Raw genomic sequence first — 22,079 nt, forward strand, 5'->3', positions numbered from 1 at the left:
TTAAATTTTTAGAAAAAATTGTTTTTGTTCGCGTATCCTGTTTTCGAAACAAATATGTCGTGACAAAATCGCAATACGGCTTCCCCCCCCCCCACCCAAACAAAAATTAAGTCTAAATAACTCACTCTACTGGATCAATTAGAATATATACTACAACACTTTGAGCGCAGGACAGGGGTAATGGAGATCGCAGGGAGAGGCCTACGTCCTGCAGTGGACATGATGATGATGATGATGATGATGATGATGATGATGATGATGATAGTGGTGGTGGTGGTGGTGGTGGTGGTGGTGGTGGTGGTGGTGGTGGTGGTGGTGGTGGTATTGAACAAAGAAAAATGGCAGGATTTTTGTGGATTTCACTTAAGCATTTGACCACGTTCACCACGTCATTTTATTTGAAATATTAAACCATTCTGACATTCGTGGACTACAATTCAAGTTATTTAAACGCTATCTGGCGCATATGTGTCAATTTTTTTCTATAAATGATTTACTATCGGATAAGAAGAAAATAATTTCAGGTGGACTACAAGGAAGCATCAGATATTATCGTTTCTAGTAAAGTTAATGACGTCTTACAGAAGTCGGACAACTGGACAAGAAACAATAAGTTAAAAATAAATGGAAATAAAGCGAAAGCCGTAGTTTTTCATTCGAAGAGTAAAAAAAGTGTCTTTCCAGAATAGCAATGTTTTTAGAGGCTAGAATATAAAAATAGTGAAGCCATGCAGTGAAAGTACTCGAGGTACATTTCTCTAGTTCTTTGCAATGGGATGACCACGTGAATAATACTGAAATAAAGTTACGCCGGATAACTGGAATTCTAAGCCGCATCCGGCACGTTATCCCTAACTCGGTGGGTTTATTGATATACAAATCGCTCTTTAGTTTTTATCTTAACTACGGTTATTTGGTTTGTGAAACAACCACAGAAACAAATTTACCAAAATTATTGAGAATACAGAAGATACTGAGGCTGATAGACAACGCTACAACGCTAGCCCATAGCGACCCGCTATATATTTAAAAAAAAAATACATAAGACTGAACGACCTCTATTAATACAAACTATTACGAGAACACTGTCTTAGCTGCAAACGCTCAAACTTTCTGTTCATGGATATGGCGAATTTTTGCTAAAAAAGCGTATTAAACACGAAATACAGAAATGTGGAACATTCCTTATTTCCGTACTAATTATGCCCTTCAAATGCTTCGATGTACTCTTCTACGAATTCTAAATCATTACAATACCAGATGAATAGATGTGCTCAATTAAGCGTAGCAGAATTAGCGGCCCTTTTTGCTGTGTAAACTATGTAGTCATTTATTTAAGTTCAGCAGATTTAGCGGCTTTGTTTAAACTAGGTAGTGTCTAAGTGCAGGATATTACAGCGGCTTTCTTTGTTGTATAAGCTATGCCTTTCAGTTTACTTTATGGCTTGTTCTTTATTTAAATCTAAATCAATGTGTAACTTAAAAAAAAACAGTGCAATTATTTCGTACTGTATTTCAGCTGTCCTCATTGTTGACAAAGGTGGTGAAGGTCCCCTCAAGCCGTCATTTGAACGGCTTTTCCCTCCACCTCCTGTTAAGTTGTACTGTGACGAAGCAAATAAATAAATAAATAAATAAATAAATAAATAAAAAACCGAGAACGAATAATCCTAAATGTAATGTACAGCTGCTGTCTGTGGTACGAGCTGAGCCGGTAGCGGAGGCCAAACACGAGGTCCTCGCTCATCTATCTATCTATCTATCTATCTATCTATCTATCTATCTATCTATCTATCTATCTATCTATCTATCTATCTATCTATCTATCTATCTATCTATCTATCTATCTATCTATCTATCCGTCCGTCCGTCCGTCCGTTCGCCCCTCTTTCCAGAGATGTACCCATCCAACCTAGCTACAACAATTAAGTCTAGGGAAAGCAGCAACGCAGCAAAAAATCTTGCACATTTGTGCATAAGGTTCGCACGGTGCTGTAGGGCCACAGAGGTTCACACTCTAAACGCGTACACAACGAGCGGCCACAATGTGTGAAGCCGTGTCCAGCGCGCATGTCTAAACACGCACAGTGCGTCTATATAGACACACTGTGCGGTGGTCGCCAGCCAAATGGGGCTCTGGTCTTTCCCCTACCCGCACGTCCCGACGAAATGTCCTTTTTCTTTTTCTGAAAATGCGCGTGCCCCCCCGCCCGTCTTCTCTCTCCACAGAAAAAAAAAAAAAAGAAGAAGACGCGCGCGCGCGCTCCGGTTTTCCTCCAAAGCGTTCGCGCCACTGTCCACGAAGGCTCTCCCCTCCTCCCTCGCTTCTCGCGCAAAGAAGCTGTGCTGCGTGTGTGCGTACGTGCGTAGACACCACACGCTGTGCGTTGTTCACGGCGGGGCCTTCCGCCGCCCGTCGCACCACCACCTCCACCACCACCACCACAAACAGCCTAGCAGGAAAGGAGAAGACACAAAGGCACACAGGCGAGAAAAAAAGAACCGCGGCGTATATGTTCCTACCAGACACTCACTCACTTGTCGCGTGACTCCTCCGGAGCCCGCTAGCACGCTCAAAGCATCGGCGATCCTCTGCTTTCTTCGCCGAAAAAGACAGATCCCATCGCGCGGGAGCGGGCGCCCCCGGCCGAAAAAAAATATGGTCAAGTCCACGGGACAGGTAAGACCTGCGCTCGACGCTGTAGGCGTTTTTAGGTGGCCAGCTCTTTCAGCATGTATGCGTGCGATCAGGCTCCCGTTGTGTGGTTTTGCTCGTTGCTGTAGCCTAGCTGTTTGCCTGCACCGGTAGGTCGGCCTTACAGTTCCGGTGGTTTCTCTGAATGCTGCATGCCCTTGACCGATACGCCTATACCTGTGCGTTTTCCCTTTCCGTCTATGGATATCATGGAACATTGCGCTTGTAAGCTTACGAATATTTGTATGACAAGCAGACGAACGCGGAGATATGTAAACTGTTACAACATGTATTGCTTGTGGAGCTACAGTTAAAGCTACGAGGCGTGCCCAAGCGCTTGCAGGAGCAGGAGATTGAGCTTGAGTCTGAGCAGACGACGCTCTGACACGGGGGGGGGGTGCTCGCTGCGTGATGATTCGCTCGCGCCAAGTTCCGCTTCCACTGATATACCAATACAACGTGGTATCACTGAGGTCGTAAGAGGGCGAAGTTCGCGGACGCGAAAGTTCCTGAACTCATATTTAACGCTTATGTTACCTGAACCCAGTCCTTATCTCTTCCTCGTAACGTTGTCAATTTCAACGTGAACTTTCCTCTTTTGACGCGCCACGGCTACCATGTATGATTTACGTTACGACGTAAACACGGGGTATTTTTTCTTTTTATTCTGAAGTCATTGAGTTTTCACGTTTCCGACGATTATTTAAACACGTAAGGTTTTCCCAGTTCTTTCCCTTTCCCTTCGACGACGTATCACGACTCCACGAACGTTCTGTAGATGCGTGAAACGTAAGCGGTTTTTAGGTCACTGCTATTTGCGATATTCACGACGGGGAGGAGTGGGAGAGAAGGAGCAAATAGAAGCGGCAATTTAGTCGCGGGACGTAGACAAGAAGGTTATGGGGGAGGGATAGTCTTGGGAGAGGCCTCATTAAGGGGCCCACCCACTGGACACCCGAACGCTTCGAGGTCACTTCTCCTCGAGCCGAAACCGGAGTACCAGCAACGCTGGAAGGTGAGAGATCAGCAAGCGTGGATTAAAGCGCACCTCCACCGAGGGGAGGAGAGGGGAATGTCTGCGTGCCTGCAGGAAATTGTACTATCGAAAAGAAAAAAAAAAGCACGCAAAGAATGAAAAAACTACATACCCGTGTATAGTTAACTGCATACTATCGGGTCACGAATGTAGCGCGAGCATTGCGACGTGAGGTACGGTTGTCCCTTAGAGCGCCTAGCGCGCGTGAACCAGGCCGCGGCACTATATATATACATTAACGATTTCGTTCGCGTTGATTAGCTCTGCCCGTGTTTTGTTACGGCCTGGTCTGGTGTGACGAGTGCTGATGAAGCGAGATACGCATATAGGTGCAGTGCATGCTCTTACCTAGAGCGCTCAAGTGGCCGATATATGTGGATGATGCATCGTTCGCGTGGAAAAGCGTGAACGCTCTGTGATTCACATGCACTTTGCACTGCTGTCCACTGTTAAATTGAACGCATGGTTGTATGAGACATGTAAATTTTCCCCTCCCGTATACAGATGCACAGTCGCCCGACTTCGCAGCAGATTACTTGTGGTTGGTGGAGTTGGCATCTTTCCACACATCTGTGCAGCGAGAATTCGCACAGTTTCAGTCAGCACGTGCACCTGTATACAACGCCAGCAAAGCGAGAGCCGCACATTAGAGGGTACCTATTAACAGTAAATCGTACCGTATACATGTAGTGCTAAAATACACGAACATCGATGCCCTCAGAATAGGATTTAACTGAGCTGGTTGGTCCATATATAGCTGAGACAAGTTTGAACAGCTGAACTAAGGACTAAGGAAGACAGACAATGACGAGAGCAACATCCTTTCCTGTCTTCATTAGTTCTTCGCTCTTTCTCTTTTTTTTTTTCAATTCAGCTCTTCAAACTCGTCTTGGATCGATACCCTCACCGTATTCTTCCACGATGGATGCGTCTGCTCGCCTATCCGCACGCACGGCGTTGATCTGCGGCGCGCGATTAGCACAGCAGACGGTGACATTTGAGCCTTTTGAGCCCCAGCTGGTTTACCCCTTCTCAGGCACATGCATTAATTACGCATTCGTAATACGGGCTTCTCGACAAGCGCATACCTGTGCGATGAAATCACCGCGACGGAGACCCCTCCCCACTGGCCATCCGTGCTTCGAGACTGCAGTTCACGCGTTCGCGTGCGTATACACACCGTCTGGTACACATGCCTTCGCTTCCGTCTTCATGAGAAAGCTGTGTACATTTCTCAGCGATAGAAATCGCTACACTAGCAGGACAAGCGCACAAACAATGCGTGCTCCAATCGGAGCTACGGAGTGGGAACTCCGTGGCTGGAATGATTCCGGAATCATTCCACATTTTCACACATCCAGAGTGGAGTGGAAATGGAACGATGGCACCAGTCAGGTAGATGGAATGGGAATAGAATTGAAAAGGAAAAGACCAGGAAGATCGTTTACATCGGCCGGCCACCTTAATCCTGAGTTGAACAAAAGCTAATTAACGCCGAAAGTGGTCCATTTCTTCTTTCTGTTTCTCCCTCCGTTGGCCAGAAGGTCTCAGGTCACGGTACTTCGAAAGCAACAACAACAACAACAACAACAACGACGACGACGACGACGACGACAACAACAACAACAACAACGACGACGATAATGATGACGACGACGACGACGACGACGACGACGACGATGATGATGATGATGATGATGATGATGATGATATGCAGCATGCATGAAGCAGGATGGGAGAGAATGACCGCTCAGCATGAATGAGGGGGATGAAAACGCCGTTGTTAATAAGGGCCTACTCCCTTGTTAAACTAATCACATGGAGCCCTTTCTTTTAGAGCGCAGCTCTTGGCGCACGCGTTGCTGCGGCGAGCGTCGGCGTTGTCGCAACCGAGCGAACGAGCGCTTCGGAGGATGAAATCGAACGCGGAGCGCAGCGTGAAACGAAAGACGGCGACAGCGATAAAAGCGCGAAGAGGAAAGAGGAGGAGGAGGGTGCAGCGGAACCATGAGGCGGAAAGTGTAGGAGGGTATGGCGAAAACGTGAGAAGGAAAGCTTAGTGCCGGGCAAGATGGGGTTTGCGGCGATAATGGCTCCAGATGGCACCAGAGTAGCGCAAGTCGTCTGTATGGAAACACGTGCGCTTGCATGAGCGGAAGTCTGTGCGGCGGCTGCTGCGAATCGCGCCCACGCGTCACCCACGCGCTGCCTCTCGCGATCTCCCGATTAGCGAGGCAGTCGCATCACACTACTCTCCGTTTGCAACGAGCCGCAGGGGAGATATTGTCCGCGCCATGGCCAATATATCGCGAAATCAAAACGTGTATGCAGAGCTGCGCTCAAATTTCGCATAGGGAGCACCGTATAATCGTTGGTGAATTTCTTTCTTTCTTTCTTTCTTTTCCTTCTTTTTGATCAACCCCTACTGTTCTCTGTCTCTGCAACTGCGTGCCGCGCCGTCAACCCTATACAGACTACGTCAGTCAACCAGGAGCGAGAATCAGAAAAATTGTCTCCGCCGCTGTCAGCCACTGATTAAACATGGATCATTATGTGCGTCGCCGGGGACCAATTATGGAGGTATTATAGCTGACGCACAATATGTATAATACGGGAGCGTTTAGCGTGTTTCTGAGACACGTACGTGATCCTTGGTCGGCTGAAAGGGCCCGCAGCGTTCGCAATGCACGGATGCGAAGTTGCGTCGCACGTAGTTCGATGACACAAATACGAGGAAAACCAGAGAACACACACGATGACAGGCGTTTGTGTGATCGCGTTATCTTCGTGTGCGCCCTATTATAGAACTATGCGACACAACTTCGCTTCGCATTCCATGATCAAGAACCAGCTATAGCTGTAAACGCAACCGTTCGGTGGATTTAGTTCCCAATGTGCTGCACAAGCAACCTGACGAGAATTGACGGTTTAAAAAACGGGCCGAGGACACCGGATTAGGCTCACGACCGTTAATTATTTACGCGCGTGCTCGTTCGCGATCGATAACACGCGGCACGCAAGCGTGGGCGCGCAAGAACCGTGCACTGGCAGCGAAAGAAACGTGCTCGTTTGGCTTCACGACAACGCGGTGCTTCGTCGATGGAACGCGCGTTGAAAGGACAGGCCTCGCGCGATATTACGCACTCCGGGCAACTCTAGTTTATCTTAACTTGGCCGGCACGCTGAAGAGAAAACGAAGGAAAAGTTCGCTATAGACTGGATGAGTCGAGATAAGTCATACTCGAGGTTGGCCAAGCGCAGATAACTGGTTCGTGCACGAAATAGAGGAGTGCATATGCCTGAAGATCTCCGACCTGCTAGAAAATGCGCGCCGCGGTATACGTGTATTTTCGCGCCAACTTCTCCGACTTTGCCATTTTAGCGCTTATACAGATTTACGCATATAAAGTGATTGGTCTGTCGCATTTGGATTTTTTGCTTCATTTTTTTTTTCAATGCCGTGCTTTCTTCGCAAGTGTGCTATACGGACGCACACACGGACGCATCCAGCGCAGATACAGCGTACTATGTAAGGGTTCACGGTTCCATCAGTGCTCATTCACTGCAGGCCGATCAAAATGGTCAGTCATGTATGAGAGACAAGGCGTTCGTTAGACAAAAAGCGGTTTTGCGTCGTGAAATGGAAACAATCACCCCAACAACGCAGCAAGCTGCAACGGCTTTGCCTCATATTCAACTCTCTCTCTCTCTCTCTCTCTCTCTCTCTCTCTCTCTCTCTCTCTCTCTCTGCATTCTCGCGCACCCGGTATAGCTTAAGTAGAGTCGGTCACAAAAGATTTCTGGACACAGAATTTGCAAAAAAAGTTGTATTCCCGCAAACCTTGGACACGTAATTCACTGTTTATATGCGTATAACAGTCTTTGGCGACCTATCTACACAATGATGCACTAAATCAGGAGCGTCGTGCCTTAACAAAGCAGAAATTCACGTGTGCAGCTGAACCAGTGTCCCGTAAACTATTGTGGCCGACCGCACATTCGCTCTCCATGTGCCGCATCAGAGTAAACGCACTCTATCCAGCGGTTACGAGGGCTCTCAAAAACGGAGTTAAATGAGAGTCAAGGCGGCATTCACACTGGTGACTGACAGGTCGCACGACCGACTGCCTCGCTGACGATGAAACGGCGATCGCGATGTTCACAAATGCCGGCGTGCAAATATCTGTCCATCGCCACACCGAAAATTCTCACGATTTGTTCGCGTTCACTCGCACCGTCACCACCAGGAAAAAATAACCATCAGCGCATTTCGCGGCGACCTGCTCCCGATTGTCTCGGCAGTTTTGCGACTCTAGCCAGCCGCGGAGCTGAAAAATCCAGCAGCGAAATTGTCGCTTTTCGACCAAAGCGACCAGTTGCGACCAACGTGCATCGTGTGCTTATTTCAGTCACCGTGTGAATGCCACCTAGGCTTTCCACGTATAGGTCACTGAACGCAGCGACGATCAAATTATTCCGTATATCGCTTCCAACGACGTAATACGTAATTACCCCGCCGGAGTGGTTCAAGCGTCCAGCTGTTATTTTGTGCGTGCGTGCGTGCGTGCGTGCGTGCGTGCGCGCGTCGCAAACACCTTCGTGTAAGTATATATTAGGCGCGCTCGTTTCCCGCAGACTTTGGTGCGCGATTTCTCGATAAACACCTCGTTTTCACCGACGTGGATGTCGTCGCCCCTCGCGGCACCGCAATTATATTCTTTCGGAATAAGCCGTGTTTTCGTTGAATCAGCAAGATGGTAACGGGAGTGGTTCGAGGAGAGCTAATATCGGTAAATCCATCCAGTTTTGCATGGTATAACGAAATGCTTCTACAGATATAGTGGTATAACGGATGATGTGTACCTATATACCTATATGTTGCTCGCCATTACAACTCATTAGGACTGTGAGAATAGTAATTTTCAATACCGAATAGAGAATACGAACCCAATAGATGCCAGAATCGAATCGAATATCGAGTACTTTTCGAATACTTTTCGAAAAATGAACGGCCGTTCTCGCCATCGATGTTCGCATCCTACAGTATATTCACAACGTTAATCAGCAAGTTTATGTCATTACACTGCACGTGCGCTATACGAAGCCTTATTCTTTGTTTTGTTTTAATTAACCGCACGAATGGACCAAACATATAGTTAGCTATGTATTCGTAAATTCGAGACTCGTTCGCGAGTTCGAGTCTGGCTCCCCGAGTTGACATGTAGCGGGCTCCGGCATAAGTAACTTCTCGAGTTTTATGCCCACTGTGGCGGCCGGGATGCAGTATTAGCGCACAGTTGGCTATTTGACGTATTCGAAAGCTATTCGAAGAAAAATATTCGTTTTTACGAATAGTGACTATTTGATTCGAAGATCGAATTGAATAAGGCAATATTCGATTCGTTATCACGCTTTTGGCAGACACTGACTGGCTATACGACCACAAGAAAATGGATGCTCTTTTGTTTGTTTGTTTGTTTGTTTGTCTGTAGATACCCCGATCTCACAAGCGAGACCATAGCAAGATAGTACAAGACATCACGAAAAAGAAGAAAAATAAAGGAAGCATAAAAGAGAGGGAGGGACAGAGAAAACAGCAAGTCACCTTGGAGGAGGATTTGCCTCGCAGGATAACAATGAGTTTTGGCGGACAACATCGTTAGTAAGGTTATTTCATTCAATGATATATAGTTCGGGGAAGGACTAGTACTTAAAACAATTGGTTCTTCGGTTTAAGCGCGTAATTGTTTGGGAGTGTCCATTCCTTGTAGCACAACCTGTTGAGAAAGTTAAAATATCGGACGTGTCAAAGTTGTAGTTGCCATTGACTATTTGATAAAGGCACTTACGTCCTAAAACACGATTTCTGTGACTAAGTGGCAGGAAACTACATTTTCTATTATGCACTAACAGAACTGCGACCACGTGAGTTGTAGTACATGATTCGTCTTACAGCCTTTTTCTGTATTTACTTTCTAGTTCTTTTTTTTTCTAATGTTGGGTTTTGCTCGATGGTATACAAAAGCTTGCAAGTACCGGTGCTCATTGTTACAGATGCAGTCGCGGTAGTTGCACGATCTATTCCCTTACTGACGAGCGTTCCGACGAACTGCATAATCTCCGCGACGATGTAGAACCCTTCACAGTTCGTTTCACTGCCGAATCGGTTTCCCACGCATAACTAATTGTTTGCGTCGTTCTGTTCGGCAAGGTGAGCTAAAGTAAAAGATCTGAATTAGCTACGATTCAGTACACAGTTTTATAAATAGCGTTTTCCCCGCTCTTTCTGCTGCGAGCTGATTCGCTGTATCGCTTCGCTCCCGCACCCCTTCCCCCAACATTCGGGCCGCCGTTCAAGTTTCAGCAGGCTCAGTTACAGATATATACAGGATTATGTGGAACGCTCTAACAAAGGCGCCTCGCAGTGCTATACACGAAGTCAAGGCTCAAGCTTGGGCTAGTTGGTTGGAAGTAATTAAACTAACAGCGCCGTGTTATCGCACCTTCTCTAGTGTCCAAGCTCCGCTTTCGCTTTGCTAGTTTAATTAGGATCAGTTCGACGTCGACAATTCTCGCTGTTGCGCGTTATGTTAAATTCCGGATTCTTCGCATCGCCAACAGCAAGTAACAGAACTATATGTATACAGTGACATCGCCACGCTGTGATAGCGCGATAAGACCTTCAGATAACCGTGTGATGTATAATAAAACTACTCCGAGCCAATCGCCGTATTCGCCGAGTGAAATATACCCAGGCGAATAGGTGCTGCATGACGCACTCTCGTCGGTGATAAAATCTGACGACGTGTAGTCGTCTTCAGGAGTGATGTTGTTTACGCGCACAAAGTTGCGCGCGGGTGCGTTGTCATCACCCGAAGAAATAGGACGTTTATCGGGGGTGCCGCCGCGCGATAGAGACTGTAAACAGTGATCGCAACTGAATCGTTCGTTATGCGTCTGCTTTAAGACCTGCCAGCTCGCCGGTAGCATGGTGTGCGTAAAGTCTTTGGCGTGTTACCGTGATGGCCCAGCAGTAACGCGTTTGCCAAGCACTGAAGGTGCGACCACCCATTTCACCCTTTGCGTGGGCGCCCTTCGGATCCGAAATGTAATAGGACAGTGGCCTTGTGATGCGGAGTAACTGAAAAAGAATCGGAGTACATAACCTTACTTAAAATGTGTATGCTATGGAATATTGGCGATGGGAGACATAGAGAGATATAGTTTTTTAAAATGATAACTAAAGAGGATATGGCCTGCGTACAGGCTTACCAGCATTCTTTGTGATGAAGCAGGCAGAAAAAGAATTAAAAGAAAGGGAGGAGGGGGGCAGAGGGGGATAGAAAGTCACTAGCTTGCATAGAAACAAATAAACCACCACACGAACTCTAGGCATGCAGTCTGCGGCTGCTTTAGAACTTTTGCACCAGTTGCTGAAGGACGGAATGCGAAAATTTTAGGACGGAATGCGAAAATCAAAGGACCAGAGGAAGGTGACAAAGATGCATAGGGCTGACGCTGCTAACCACTGTGCTATTAACATTAACAACAAATTTGTTCCATATTTTAATATTTAGTTTCATATATATATATATATATATATATATATATATATATATATATATATATATATATATATATATATATATATATATATATATATATACACGTAACTTGAAAATATGATTTTAAAAAAAGTGGTTAATCGTAGATGAATGAAACCAACGACAAATGGTTTGTCGTCATGTGGCACTCCTTAGAGTATTTTTATATCCCGCTTAATTGGTTAATTAACTAAGATCAATTATGCAAAATGTTTTATATTCACTTTAGGGCCAAGTGCGTTTCATTGCGTTCCAGAGCTAGGGGCTCCAAAAACGACCGATCCAATCTTTTGTGGCAACGTACATGCTTCGTGGAGATATTTTTCGGCGTCTTAAGAAAGCCCGCGAAATATGAAATAAAACCACGCGACTAAAACCACGTGAAATAAAACCGCCGGCCGCAGCGGCCTCGTTCCGATGTGGTCGGATTGCAAAAGCACCCGTGCACCGTCCAACGGACGCACGTTCAAGAAACCCAGGTGGTCAAAATTATTCCGCGTTCCCCCAACTACGGCGTGCCTCGTGATCAAAGCGTGGTTCTGGGGTGCTGGCGTGCACGTACAACAGCACGATTCGTTGTTATTCAAATTATACAGCGCTCGTCCCGTTCGCGTCTTCCTTTTTGTGAACCTGTGACGAGCGCTTTTTTTTTTCCTCAGTTTACAGGGCTGTCATTATAGGACTGCCGCGCATGCGCACAGGAGTCGGAGCATGCACATACTAGCGCTTTCTCTGGCTGTCGACGCAAGCGGAAAACCCGCCTGTCGCGGAAAGAAAGAAAGAAAGCAAGCAAGCAAGAAAGAAAGAAAGAAAGAGAACGCTCGCGAGGCCACTGGGGCGACGACCAGGCCGTGGGTGATCATCGTATAATAAATTGACGATAATAGCTGTCAACCCCTTCCGCGAACACGCGGATGTATACGTACATGCAAGACGTGGCTCCCTGCAAGCCATTCGACACTTAGCGCAGTTGTAGGTGCAGGGGAAAGAAAGACGAAAGAAATGGAATAGCATGCAAGGTTAACCGCGCCAAGGTAAACAAAGCATGTCAGACTCCGCCTTCAAGGAAAGCGGAAGGACAGAATCCTGTTTGAATAAGGATACGGTGGTGTCACGAAACAATACTATACAGCGACCGCAGTTGATGCACAAGTTGCAGTAAGTGTACTGACATTATAGTGAAATTATTTTGTAAGGAAGTTATGCGGTACACCTCAAGAAATTATTCGTTATAGAGGTCACTCCGTTGTAAGGATATAGAGCAGGCCAAGGACGTTCGACAAAAGGAAACATTCATTTAACATTCAAGACACTCTCGATGAAGTAGGACGCTAATTTTTTTGTGCGTGCACACTTCCGTCTGAAGGGGCGACTGCAGTCGTTCTTATTGCGTCGAGGTTCACGGCACGCTCCGCGGCGAAACGCGGCAACAATGCAAGGCGCATATATATGGCGGCAGACCATCGAATACCGCTATCGCCTCCCTTGCCTTCAGAATCCTTGGTTCATTCACTGGTTCTTCACCACGGTTGCCTGTGTTAACACTCGCGTCCTTTTCCGCCCTATCCAGTGGCGTAGCTAGGTCGTCTGGCACCCGGGGCCCATAGGTCTTCTGTCACACCCCCCCCCCCAGGTGTAGCCGGTGGAAAGAGGGGTGTCTTCAGACGATATGACACCCCCCCCCCCCCACCCTACTGGCCACTTGCACCCGGGGCCCACGGCCCCCCGGCCCCCCCTGTTGCTACGCCACTGGCCCTATCATATGGATGGCTTTGGAGACGTCGTCGGAAGTCACTTACGATCCGATATCATCCCGTCGTCGCCAACTGCGACGTACAGGCGCCCAAATCTTTAACTGGCGTGCGCGAGCGGCGACTTTTCCGTGCGTCAGCGCCGTATGACGGGGCGAGGCTGGAAACAGCTTAGCAGACGATGGGCCCAGCTGAGCGCGCTTTGTCCGTATGCACTTAGCCTCAGACTCTTTGCAGCCGCGCCCCGTCATACGGCGCTGACGCACGGAAAAGTCGCCGCTCGCGCGCGCCAGTTAAAGATTTGGGCGCCTGTACTCGTCAGCCGCTGCACACGGTGCCCTATGTTACAAAAAGAAGCGTGCGCGTAGGGCGATAGCGGACATACCGGAGCAGTGTAGCAGGACTGTAACATCCAGGGACGTCGCCATGCTCGTCAAGTGTGTCGCTATAGCGCGCTGCCGTTTACAGCACTGGCGCCAGCTCAGTGGCGTCTGCGTAGGGTATCGTTATTTGCGGTGCCGCTGCGTGGCGCTCGTTGTGAAGCAAAAAATCTGCCGACCGGAGACGCCTAAAGTTAAGTTTCATCTCGAAATAAAACAGCCCCCAAAAACAGAGTATACGGATAGAACAAGAGGCCCACCCCCAAATCAGTCCTCGTTTATCTATGTTCCCTACGCATGCTCGTTGTTGCACACTGTTTTATTTCGAGACGAAGCATCGCCAACTCGTGCAAGTCGCACATTTAGCGCATAAATTCCTTCGTTGTACGAGCAAATTCGTTGTAGTGATCTCGGTAGTTAAAAATTCAATTATGGGGTTTTACGTGCCAAACCACTTTTTGATTATGAGGCACGCCGTAGTGGGGGACTCCGGAAATTTTGACCACCTGGGGTTCTTTAACGTGCACCTATCTCCGTAATAGGAGAGTTCAAAATACACATGAAAGATGGCGATTCGGCCGGGACATGATCGATCCTTCTTTATAGAGGTAATTTCGTTCTGGAGGCGTTCGACTGTAAGTACGCTGCAAGCTACCAATTGCCTTACGCAAGGGTGGTGCAGAGGGTTTAAAATTTGCAACAACGCAGAAATGTTTTGTCTGGCCTAATGATACAGATTTTGTCACCCTGGCAATAATTGATTGCGGAAAATATTTTTCTTACGTTTATTACCGAAACAAATATCAGCGTTAAACAAAAATATAATTATATGTATACATGTAATGGCCTTCCAAGATGGTCACCATGAGCTTACAATCTACCCCTCCTCCAGTTCCTCCCCCCCCCCCCTACATAAGGGCAACATCTGTGCGACGCTTTGACCGCTATACTATAGCCCGCTACTGCTACCTACATACTGCTACTGCCTGTGCATTGCTACCAAACCGCTACATATACTGCTGGATTGCCTATATAACCTGGTTTTTCATCCTTGTAGTGTACTAGCTGCTACTGTCTCCAAGGTGATATATATAAATCATGGTGCGATTTAACACCTAGCCCAATCCATTTGCACAGTTATATCGTTCTTTTCTTGTTTCTTTATAAAATCTAAAATACAGAAGTCCTTGTCCCCGAAGGGTCGCGACCGCGCCTTTTAACTCATCTTAATGAGAGAAAATATAGAAAGAAAAAAATACAACTTAATGCAAATTAATAACTCTCGATCGTGGCACGTTGTTACGACTACTTTGCGGATACACACATACACACACACACACACAGAGAGAGAGAGAGAGAGAGAGAGAGAGAGAGAGAGAGAGAGAGAGAGAGAGAGAGGCCACCCTTATTCTTAAGGCTGTAAACATTTTTTACTGTACATGACAGCAAGCCCGATGAGAGAAGCTGTACCGTTAAAAACTGTCAGGACAAAAGCAGATCACTGACCATAAATGAAATGATAATGACCCACGAGATACGTATACGCATCCCTCGATTGTGAACACGGGATCCGTATGGGTCTCGAAACGTCATTTCGTTTTCCCTGTGGATACAGCGACGTGCTTCTTTCCTGAACAACGATCTTACCTGACCTGGTGGTTATGCTTTCCATCGAATTCTAAACGACATACGTGAGTTGAAAGCTGTGTACCAATTCTGACCACCTGTTGCGCAACGAAATATCCGACGCAATAGTTTGACAGCTATAGCTATTAAAGCTTATTTCGCGCCCGCTCTCGTGTCCTTTCTCTCAGCTGTCATCACGGTTACTTCCAACAAAAAGTCGTCGAAAAAGAAAACTTCATTTGCCGTCATCAATGAACCGATCTTACTCCTTAAGGGTGATAGCCATGCGACGAACCAGGACACTTAGGTGTGCACTGTTTTCTCACTTTCTTTATTTAATATGTGCAGAGGGACTAAATAATTGTAAAAAAACACATCGCCACGCAATGCGAAAGTTATATTCTGACCCGCCGCGGCAGCCCATGGCTGCGAGCTGAGCTCGAGGCTACGGGTCCGATTCCCGACCCCGGCGGCCGCATTTCGATGGGGGCAAACTTCAACAAAAACACCAATGTACTTATCGATTTAGGTGCACGTTAAAGAACTCCAGGCGGTCAAAACTGACCCACGCGGCGTGCCTCATAATCAGGTCGTGGTTGTGGCACGTAATTAACCCTTGCAGAAGGAAAAAAAAAAAAAAGAGTACCACCCTGTATACAGCGCGCCGATGAACGTGCGGTAACGGGGACGAAACTGGCAAAAAAAAAAAAAAAAAAAGGAATAAACCGAGGTGGCGTGTTACGGCATCGCGCGTTCGCACGCGCTCGAAGACAAAAGAGCTCGCCTCGCTCCAGCGCGCGAACTGCACCTTCGCGAGAGCTGTGGCCCAGTTCGATATAATGCAAAACACCACGCCGTGGCCTGCGCTTTATTTTCTATCCTTCAACGCGACTGCCCTCTGGCATAAGAGCGACCGAGAAAACGAAGGGAGACAAAAACAGAAATGCAGAGGGGAAAGGAAAAAAAAAAAGAAAACGTAGACAAGAGTGCATGCGCAATCTGTCGGCAGGTTAAAGGGGGTTGAAGAAAGCGGCGGACGGATAAGCAGGGTGCCCGTGCTTTTGCCCCCACTAGAACCATACAGCACCGCGGAAGCCAGAGCTATATCGTCAGCGAATCACGACAGACCTTGTGCCGCATTTGAACAAGCCCCAAACTCCCCAAACATTTTTTTACCACGCAGTACACACTATATAATAGCATGTTCACACACTCAGGGGCTGGCGACATTAATTACGCCTCTTGTAACTAGTCCACTTACTGAAAGTGAGCCGCTTGCCTATTCAATGTACACCGCAATGTACCTACACAATGTACATCTACGTACACAATGTACACCACAAGATACACTCGCTAACAACTTCTGTCTACAAGACAGTCTCTATGTATTCTTTCTGCAGACAAAAGGCCCAGACGGAAATGAGGAAGACCCGCCGCTGTGACTCAGTGGCGTATCTGCTGCTGAGCGCGATGTCGTGGGTTCGCTTGAGCGCCGCAGCGACCACATTTAGATGAGAGCGAAATGAAAAAAGCTAAAAAAAGAAAGACGAAAAAAGCGCGCACACGCACGCACACAGGCACGCACGCACGCAGGCACGCACGTACGCAAATTTGAGATATAGGTGCAAATGAAAGGACCTCCGGTAGTCAAAATTTACCCGCAGTTATACGGTGTTCTCCATTACGGCGTCCATCATAACCCTGGCCCGGTCTTGCTTCATGTAGTTAAAACGCATGAAACAACAACAACAACAACAACAACAACAACAACAACAACAACAACAACAACAACAATAATAATAATAATAATAATAATAATAATAATAATAATAATAATAATAATAATAATAAAGGCAGAGTGGTATATTTGAATTTTATAGACGATCTCTAGATTGTACAAATTCACTTTAAAAGGTACATACGTACGAGTTATAAACATAGGCATAGAATACAGACACTCGTATCGATTTTCTTTCGTATATATTTTGTGTGTGTGTGTGTGTGTGTGTGTGAGAGAGAGAGAGAGAGAGAGAGAGAGAGAGAGAGAGAGAGAGAGAGAGAGAGAGAGAGAGAGAGAGAGAGAGAGAGAGAGAGAGCTCGGTGTGGCCACCGAACGTGGTTTCACTGTTTACGTGTTTAACATGCCCGTCGCAAAGTCGCGTTGTGAGGGACATCATGCGAGTTTTCCTTTACTATATATACAACGATCACTTTGAGCTTTGAGAGACGGGCATTATACTTGCACGAGAAATCGAAACGCGCAATCAACTACTTGATGAAAATTCACTAATTCTTTTCTTTTTAATAATTAAATTACGGCACATATTGCAATTTACGAATTGTAGCCGCTGGGCTTACATGCAAGGAATATACACTTGGGAATTAATTTTAGGGTGGGACGGATTCCGCGATGTGCGCCATCAAACTAGCGGTAAAAAATTCCCTGTTGTTCCACTTAGATTTTTACGAAAGCGCTATTCGATGCATTGAAGCCCAAAAGTAACTGAAACGCTCGTGCATTTGGCAATATGCTTTATGCAATATATGCAATATGCATGAATATCTTGAAACATGGTGGTCACCCTTAAAATTCAATCAAGCTCACCGGCTACAATTCGTAATTGCAATACGTGCGGTAAAGAAATTAAGCAGAAGTTGATTATATAGTGAATGTTTGTTGATTATTTGAATACGTGTTTCGATTTCTCGTGCAATACGCGCCTCCGAGTAATCTAGCTCAAGCACTGGAATTACGTTATCTGCCATAGGCGATTTTTTAAAAGTCTGTAAAACTTAAAGATGATCGTGTGGTATCTATGCAAGTACCGTGGAAGCGCGGTTAGGCGCTTGCGAACAACCATGTGGTGCCACTGAGTTCACTACAAGCGATCGGTTCTATCTTCCTGTGGAGCCATCTTGAAAAAGGCTTTAAAGACAGCATTATTAATTAATTAATTAATTAATTGTAACCGCAAGGATTTACAGCATTGTAGAGGGGAGGGGCACAGAAAGACCTTACAAATGTGATAAGAAGCACTTTACCTAAAACAAAGTAAGAAAAAACGACAGACAAGGCTTTAAGCGCTTTTTTAAAGAACGAGTACCAACTCGCCCATTTGCTACTATAGCACCGCTGTGGCGCGTCCGACAACGGAATGAGCGACCTTGTACAACATAACGGGTGCGCTGACTACGCGGGTTGAGCCAACATGCAGGGCTTAATCCCGTCATGTAATACATGCATACATACATACATACATACATACATACATACATACATACATACATACATACATACATACATACATACATACATACATACATACATAAATACATACATACATACATACATACATACATACATACATACATACATACATACATACATACATACATACATACATACATACATACTGAAGTTTTGTCCACCTATGCACATATCCACCAGTATTCGCCTAAAGCGTCAGTTTATGGCTTGTACACTATATAGATTAACATTGGAGCAAAACCTTATCTAGCTATTCCTTGAACTTGCCGGTCAGTAAAGCCAAAGAGGGCCTATAGGCCATCGACGACGATTATAGCAGGGCTGTTCAAGCCGCGTTATATAGGCTAATCTTCTCCACTCACACCCATTTCAACATAGGTGCCCAGCATTCAGCCCTGTTTTGAACACTCTGGTCGGCTGCGTATATATGTAGTACATCACACAAAAGAGCTGCACGTGCGGCTAGCGAAATGTGCGTTTCCTAAACCATGTAGCTCCCACAGCTGCGCGCTTTTAGCGGATATACACACTGCAGAGGAAGGCAATCTGCACTGATCAAAGCCGACTGGAGAGGGAAAGCGACAGATACTCGAGAAGCGAATAAACTATCGTAACGGGGACTCGGTGCGCGCATGCCGTTCCTGCGCAACGCGTTATATACATGCGAAGTGAACGCCTGTTTCAGCTTCGCCGACGTCTGTACATGCATTGCCGCGAACTCGCTCTCTTTGCGGTCGCTCGCGCGCGCAGCAAAGTCAGTGGCCCAGATCGCGAAATGCGGTATACTCGCGATGCGAGTCGGCAAGCGAGGCAGCGCCGTTGAATAAATCACCCTTTGCTTCGGCGCTCACTCGCAAACCGGAATGACAGCGCCCAGAAAGCATATACACGCCAAGCCTGGCGGTGCGTGTAGCCAGACCACTCTTGCAAACTTACCCACTAAATCAACAGAAAAGACGAACTAGCATATGTGCGGCGATTAAGTCAAAGGGGTTCGATTCCGCGGAGTTCTTTAAAACGGAGGCCTGAAATAGCTTCCGGATGTTCTCATCCTTCCCAACTAACATATTATCACGGGGAAGAATATTTACAGGGGATATATGTATACAGAAAAAATCCGCAGCCCTACAACACAGGGCAGAGCGATACCAATGATCGACGCCAGCTTCACATCATCCTACTCTTCTTCTCACCACGTCTTTTCATATCTGCAAAAACAACTATATACGAAACACGATTTTGGCCTTAGACCCCTCTTCCTAAAGCCCTCCCCCCCCTCCCTCTTATTGTCGACCATGTAAGTACATGCGACAGTGCTGTCTGCCGGAAAGACGTGAGGTTAGCATGGTTGTCTTTGGGACAAAGGCTCAAATACCTAAGGAATACCAGCTTAATGAATTAAACTACGATAACTCCTAAACAGCGGAAGAGTCAACGCTGCACGCTAACTGGCACGACGCTCGATTACGTACGCTTTTTGGAAAGAAAAATAACAGAATCATAGAAGAGGAACTGCATTGTGACCCTCATTTCTTGTTTTACTCAGACTTTTCAATAGAGTTTTAAAGGAGTCAAAGAAGTCTCTTTTTTTTCCCCGCTTCATTTCGGTATATAATTAACAGCGCACAAACAATAGAACGAATAAGAAGAACGACACATGAGTCACGATATTGTGACCTCCACCTCTTGTTTTACTGGCACTCTTTTTCATAGTCTGAAAAGACTCCCAGTCATTCGTGACTCCCTGGTGGATCTGTGCATGGTTAATAGTGAAAACTTCGAATGGAATCGAGTACGAATAGTCGATAAAAACGACTTCCGAATAACGAATGGAATATTTTCGCATTTCTAAACAAATTATCAATGTAAAGTTTCCATGGACTGCGTGTTTGTGTACATTATTTTGTACATTAAGTGGTTGTGTACATTAGCTGACATATGCAATGCAGTTTGAAACTGGACGTCTGGTCAACTGAGGGTTCTGTAAATGAGAAACAACAGCTTTCAGTTATCTGGTGCAATACGAAAATGACAGCAGTGAAACAATGGAACAGCACGTCACCAGATGCACGCGTTGTTGTATTCTTTGAAGGGGAGAGAAATCGATTCAACCAATCTTCATTTAGGCTGCCTATAATCTACAGGCATTTTTTGTTGTTGTTGTTGTTGAATGACTAAAAATTATTAGGCATAAGTTGTCTGCCCCATACGTTCGTTCAGAAACATGGTGCGTATACCTCAGCGCAACGACCACGGTCCTCCTGCATGCGCAGCAGAATCATTGCCAGAGCAGTCCTCACTTTTATCGGCCTCTCCCCGTCGAGGCTCCGATAAGTTGTTGCCAAGCCTCATATTCGAACCGAGAAAAAAATATATATACATTCGAGAACTTAGATTTGTGAATTACTATATTGAATACCACGCGAATAGCAAAGACTATTCGCTTCGTGTTCGAAAAACGTTCGGATCACCATATAATGCATGCTTATTTATCATGCATGTCATATGGCCAAAGTGACGTTCTTCTGAAGCATATATCATGCATGTTCCTATATAACAACGTTAGTATAAGAAAAAGACAACAGTTAGTAAAAGGCGCTTCTAGCTTCGGTCCAATTAGCCGATCTCTTGTGACAAGCGTGTGCGCAAATGTTTTCGGGAATGTGGTGTCAAAACATACAAGTCGTCCGGGCATAGTGTTTGAACTATATGGTTGACACGCACGTGCATAACTTAACGCACGGCGTACGTGCGTGAGGTTTGCGAGCGTAATTACTTGCTTGCCGTTAAGCGCTGGCAGCTTCAGTGGTGCGAGTTTTCTCTAATTCTTAAGTTCTGAAGGCAAGCCATGGAATTAAGATACGATGTTTTTTTTTTTTTAGCTTTCTGCAGGTATATATACATTAAAAACAGGAAATAGCGTTGAACAGCCTGAAAATAAATGTCCATAACAGGCCACGGCAGCACAGCGTTCGGTGTCTGAGCACGAGGTCGTGGGTTCGATTCGCGACTGCATTATAATGTACGCGGTGCGCAGAACACGCTCGTGTTCCGACCTCTGAGTACCGGTGGTCAAAACTAAACCGTCGATCAAAGCTCTATATGCCTAATAATTAAGCCCGTGCACCTCCGCCTCAGTTAGATCATTTCTCTACGTACTGTGCTACAACACGAAGCCTGTCTCAAAAGCCAACGAGTTCGGATCAATCACGTGATGGCAAAGCGAAACCCAGCATTGTTTCACTGTGCCTCGTGTTTCGCTGTCATGTCGCAGCCCTTGGCATTTAAAGTGCGGATAAATTTACTGCAGATATTTCCAGATTACCTAAAATAGTCTACGTGAGTTACATACAAACGCCTTATTCGCAAAATAGCGGTATTTCCTAGCATTTTTTGCAACGTGCCAGTTTTGTTCGCTTTAGTGATTCTAACAGACGACGACATAGTTACAAAATTAATGCCTGAATTTTCACGAAATTTTAAAGCTTCGTGAACTTTTCCAAAGCATTTCAAGGAATCAAATAATCTGATAACCCTATACAGTCATTAAGTATAAAATAAATAAAAAGAAAAGTGATTCAGCTTGCGGTTCAAAAGCTGCGTGATGAGAATGCTTCTGCGTTTGACAGGTATTTCACCAGCTAAAACGCCATTTTAAGCTATGATGTGCGCTATATAGTAGAAGACCCATGAGCAAAAGGGAATTAACCTTGGTGGCG

The 22,079-nt window shown here is 46.0% G+C and overlaps 1 protein-coding gene across 2 annotated transcripts in view; it reads left to right on the top strand.

The window, feature by feature from the left end:
- Positions 1-22,079, top strand: part of Zw (glucose-6-phosphate 1-dehydrogenase Zw) — a 53,631-nt gene that overhangs the window by 14,088 nt on the left and 17,464 nt on the right. The window contains exon 1 of one of the 2 annotated variants that reach the window (XM_075696824.1): positions 2,528-2,680. The exons of the other annotated variant lie outside the window; for it this stretch is intronic. Within the exon in view, the coding sequence (XP_075552939.1) occupies positions 2,660-2,680 (21 nt within the window). The 5' untranslated portion in view covers positions 2,528-2,659. Of the gene's footprint in view, positions 1-2,527; positions 2,681-22,079 lie in introns of those variants that run through there. 2 annotated transcript variants of the gene reach the window in all.

Source organism: Dermacentor variabilis, chromosome 6 (assembly GCF_050947875.1).
Source record: "Dermacentor variabilis isolate Ectoservices chromosome 6, ASM5094787v1, whole genome shotgun sequence".
Classification (NCBI taxonomy): Eukaryota; Metazoa; Arthropoda; class Arachnida; order Ixodida; family Ixodidae; genus Dermacentor; species Dermacentor variabilis.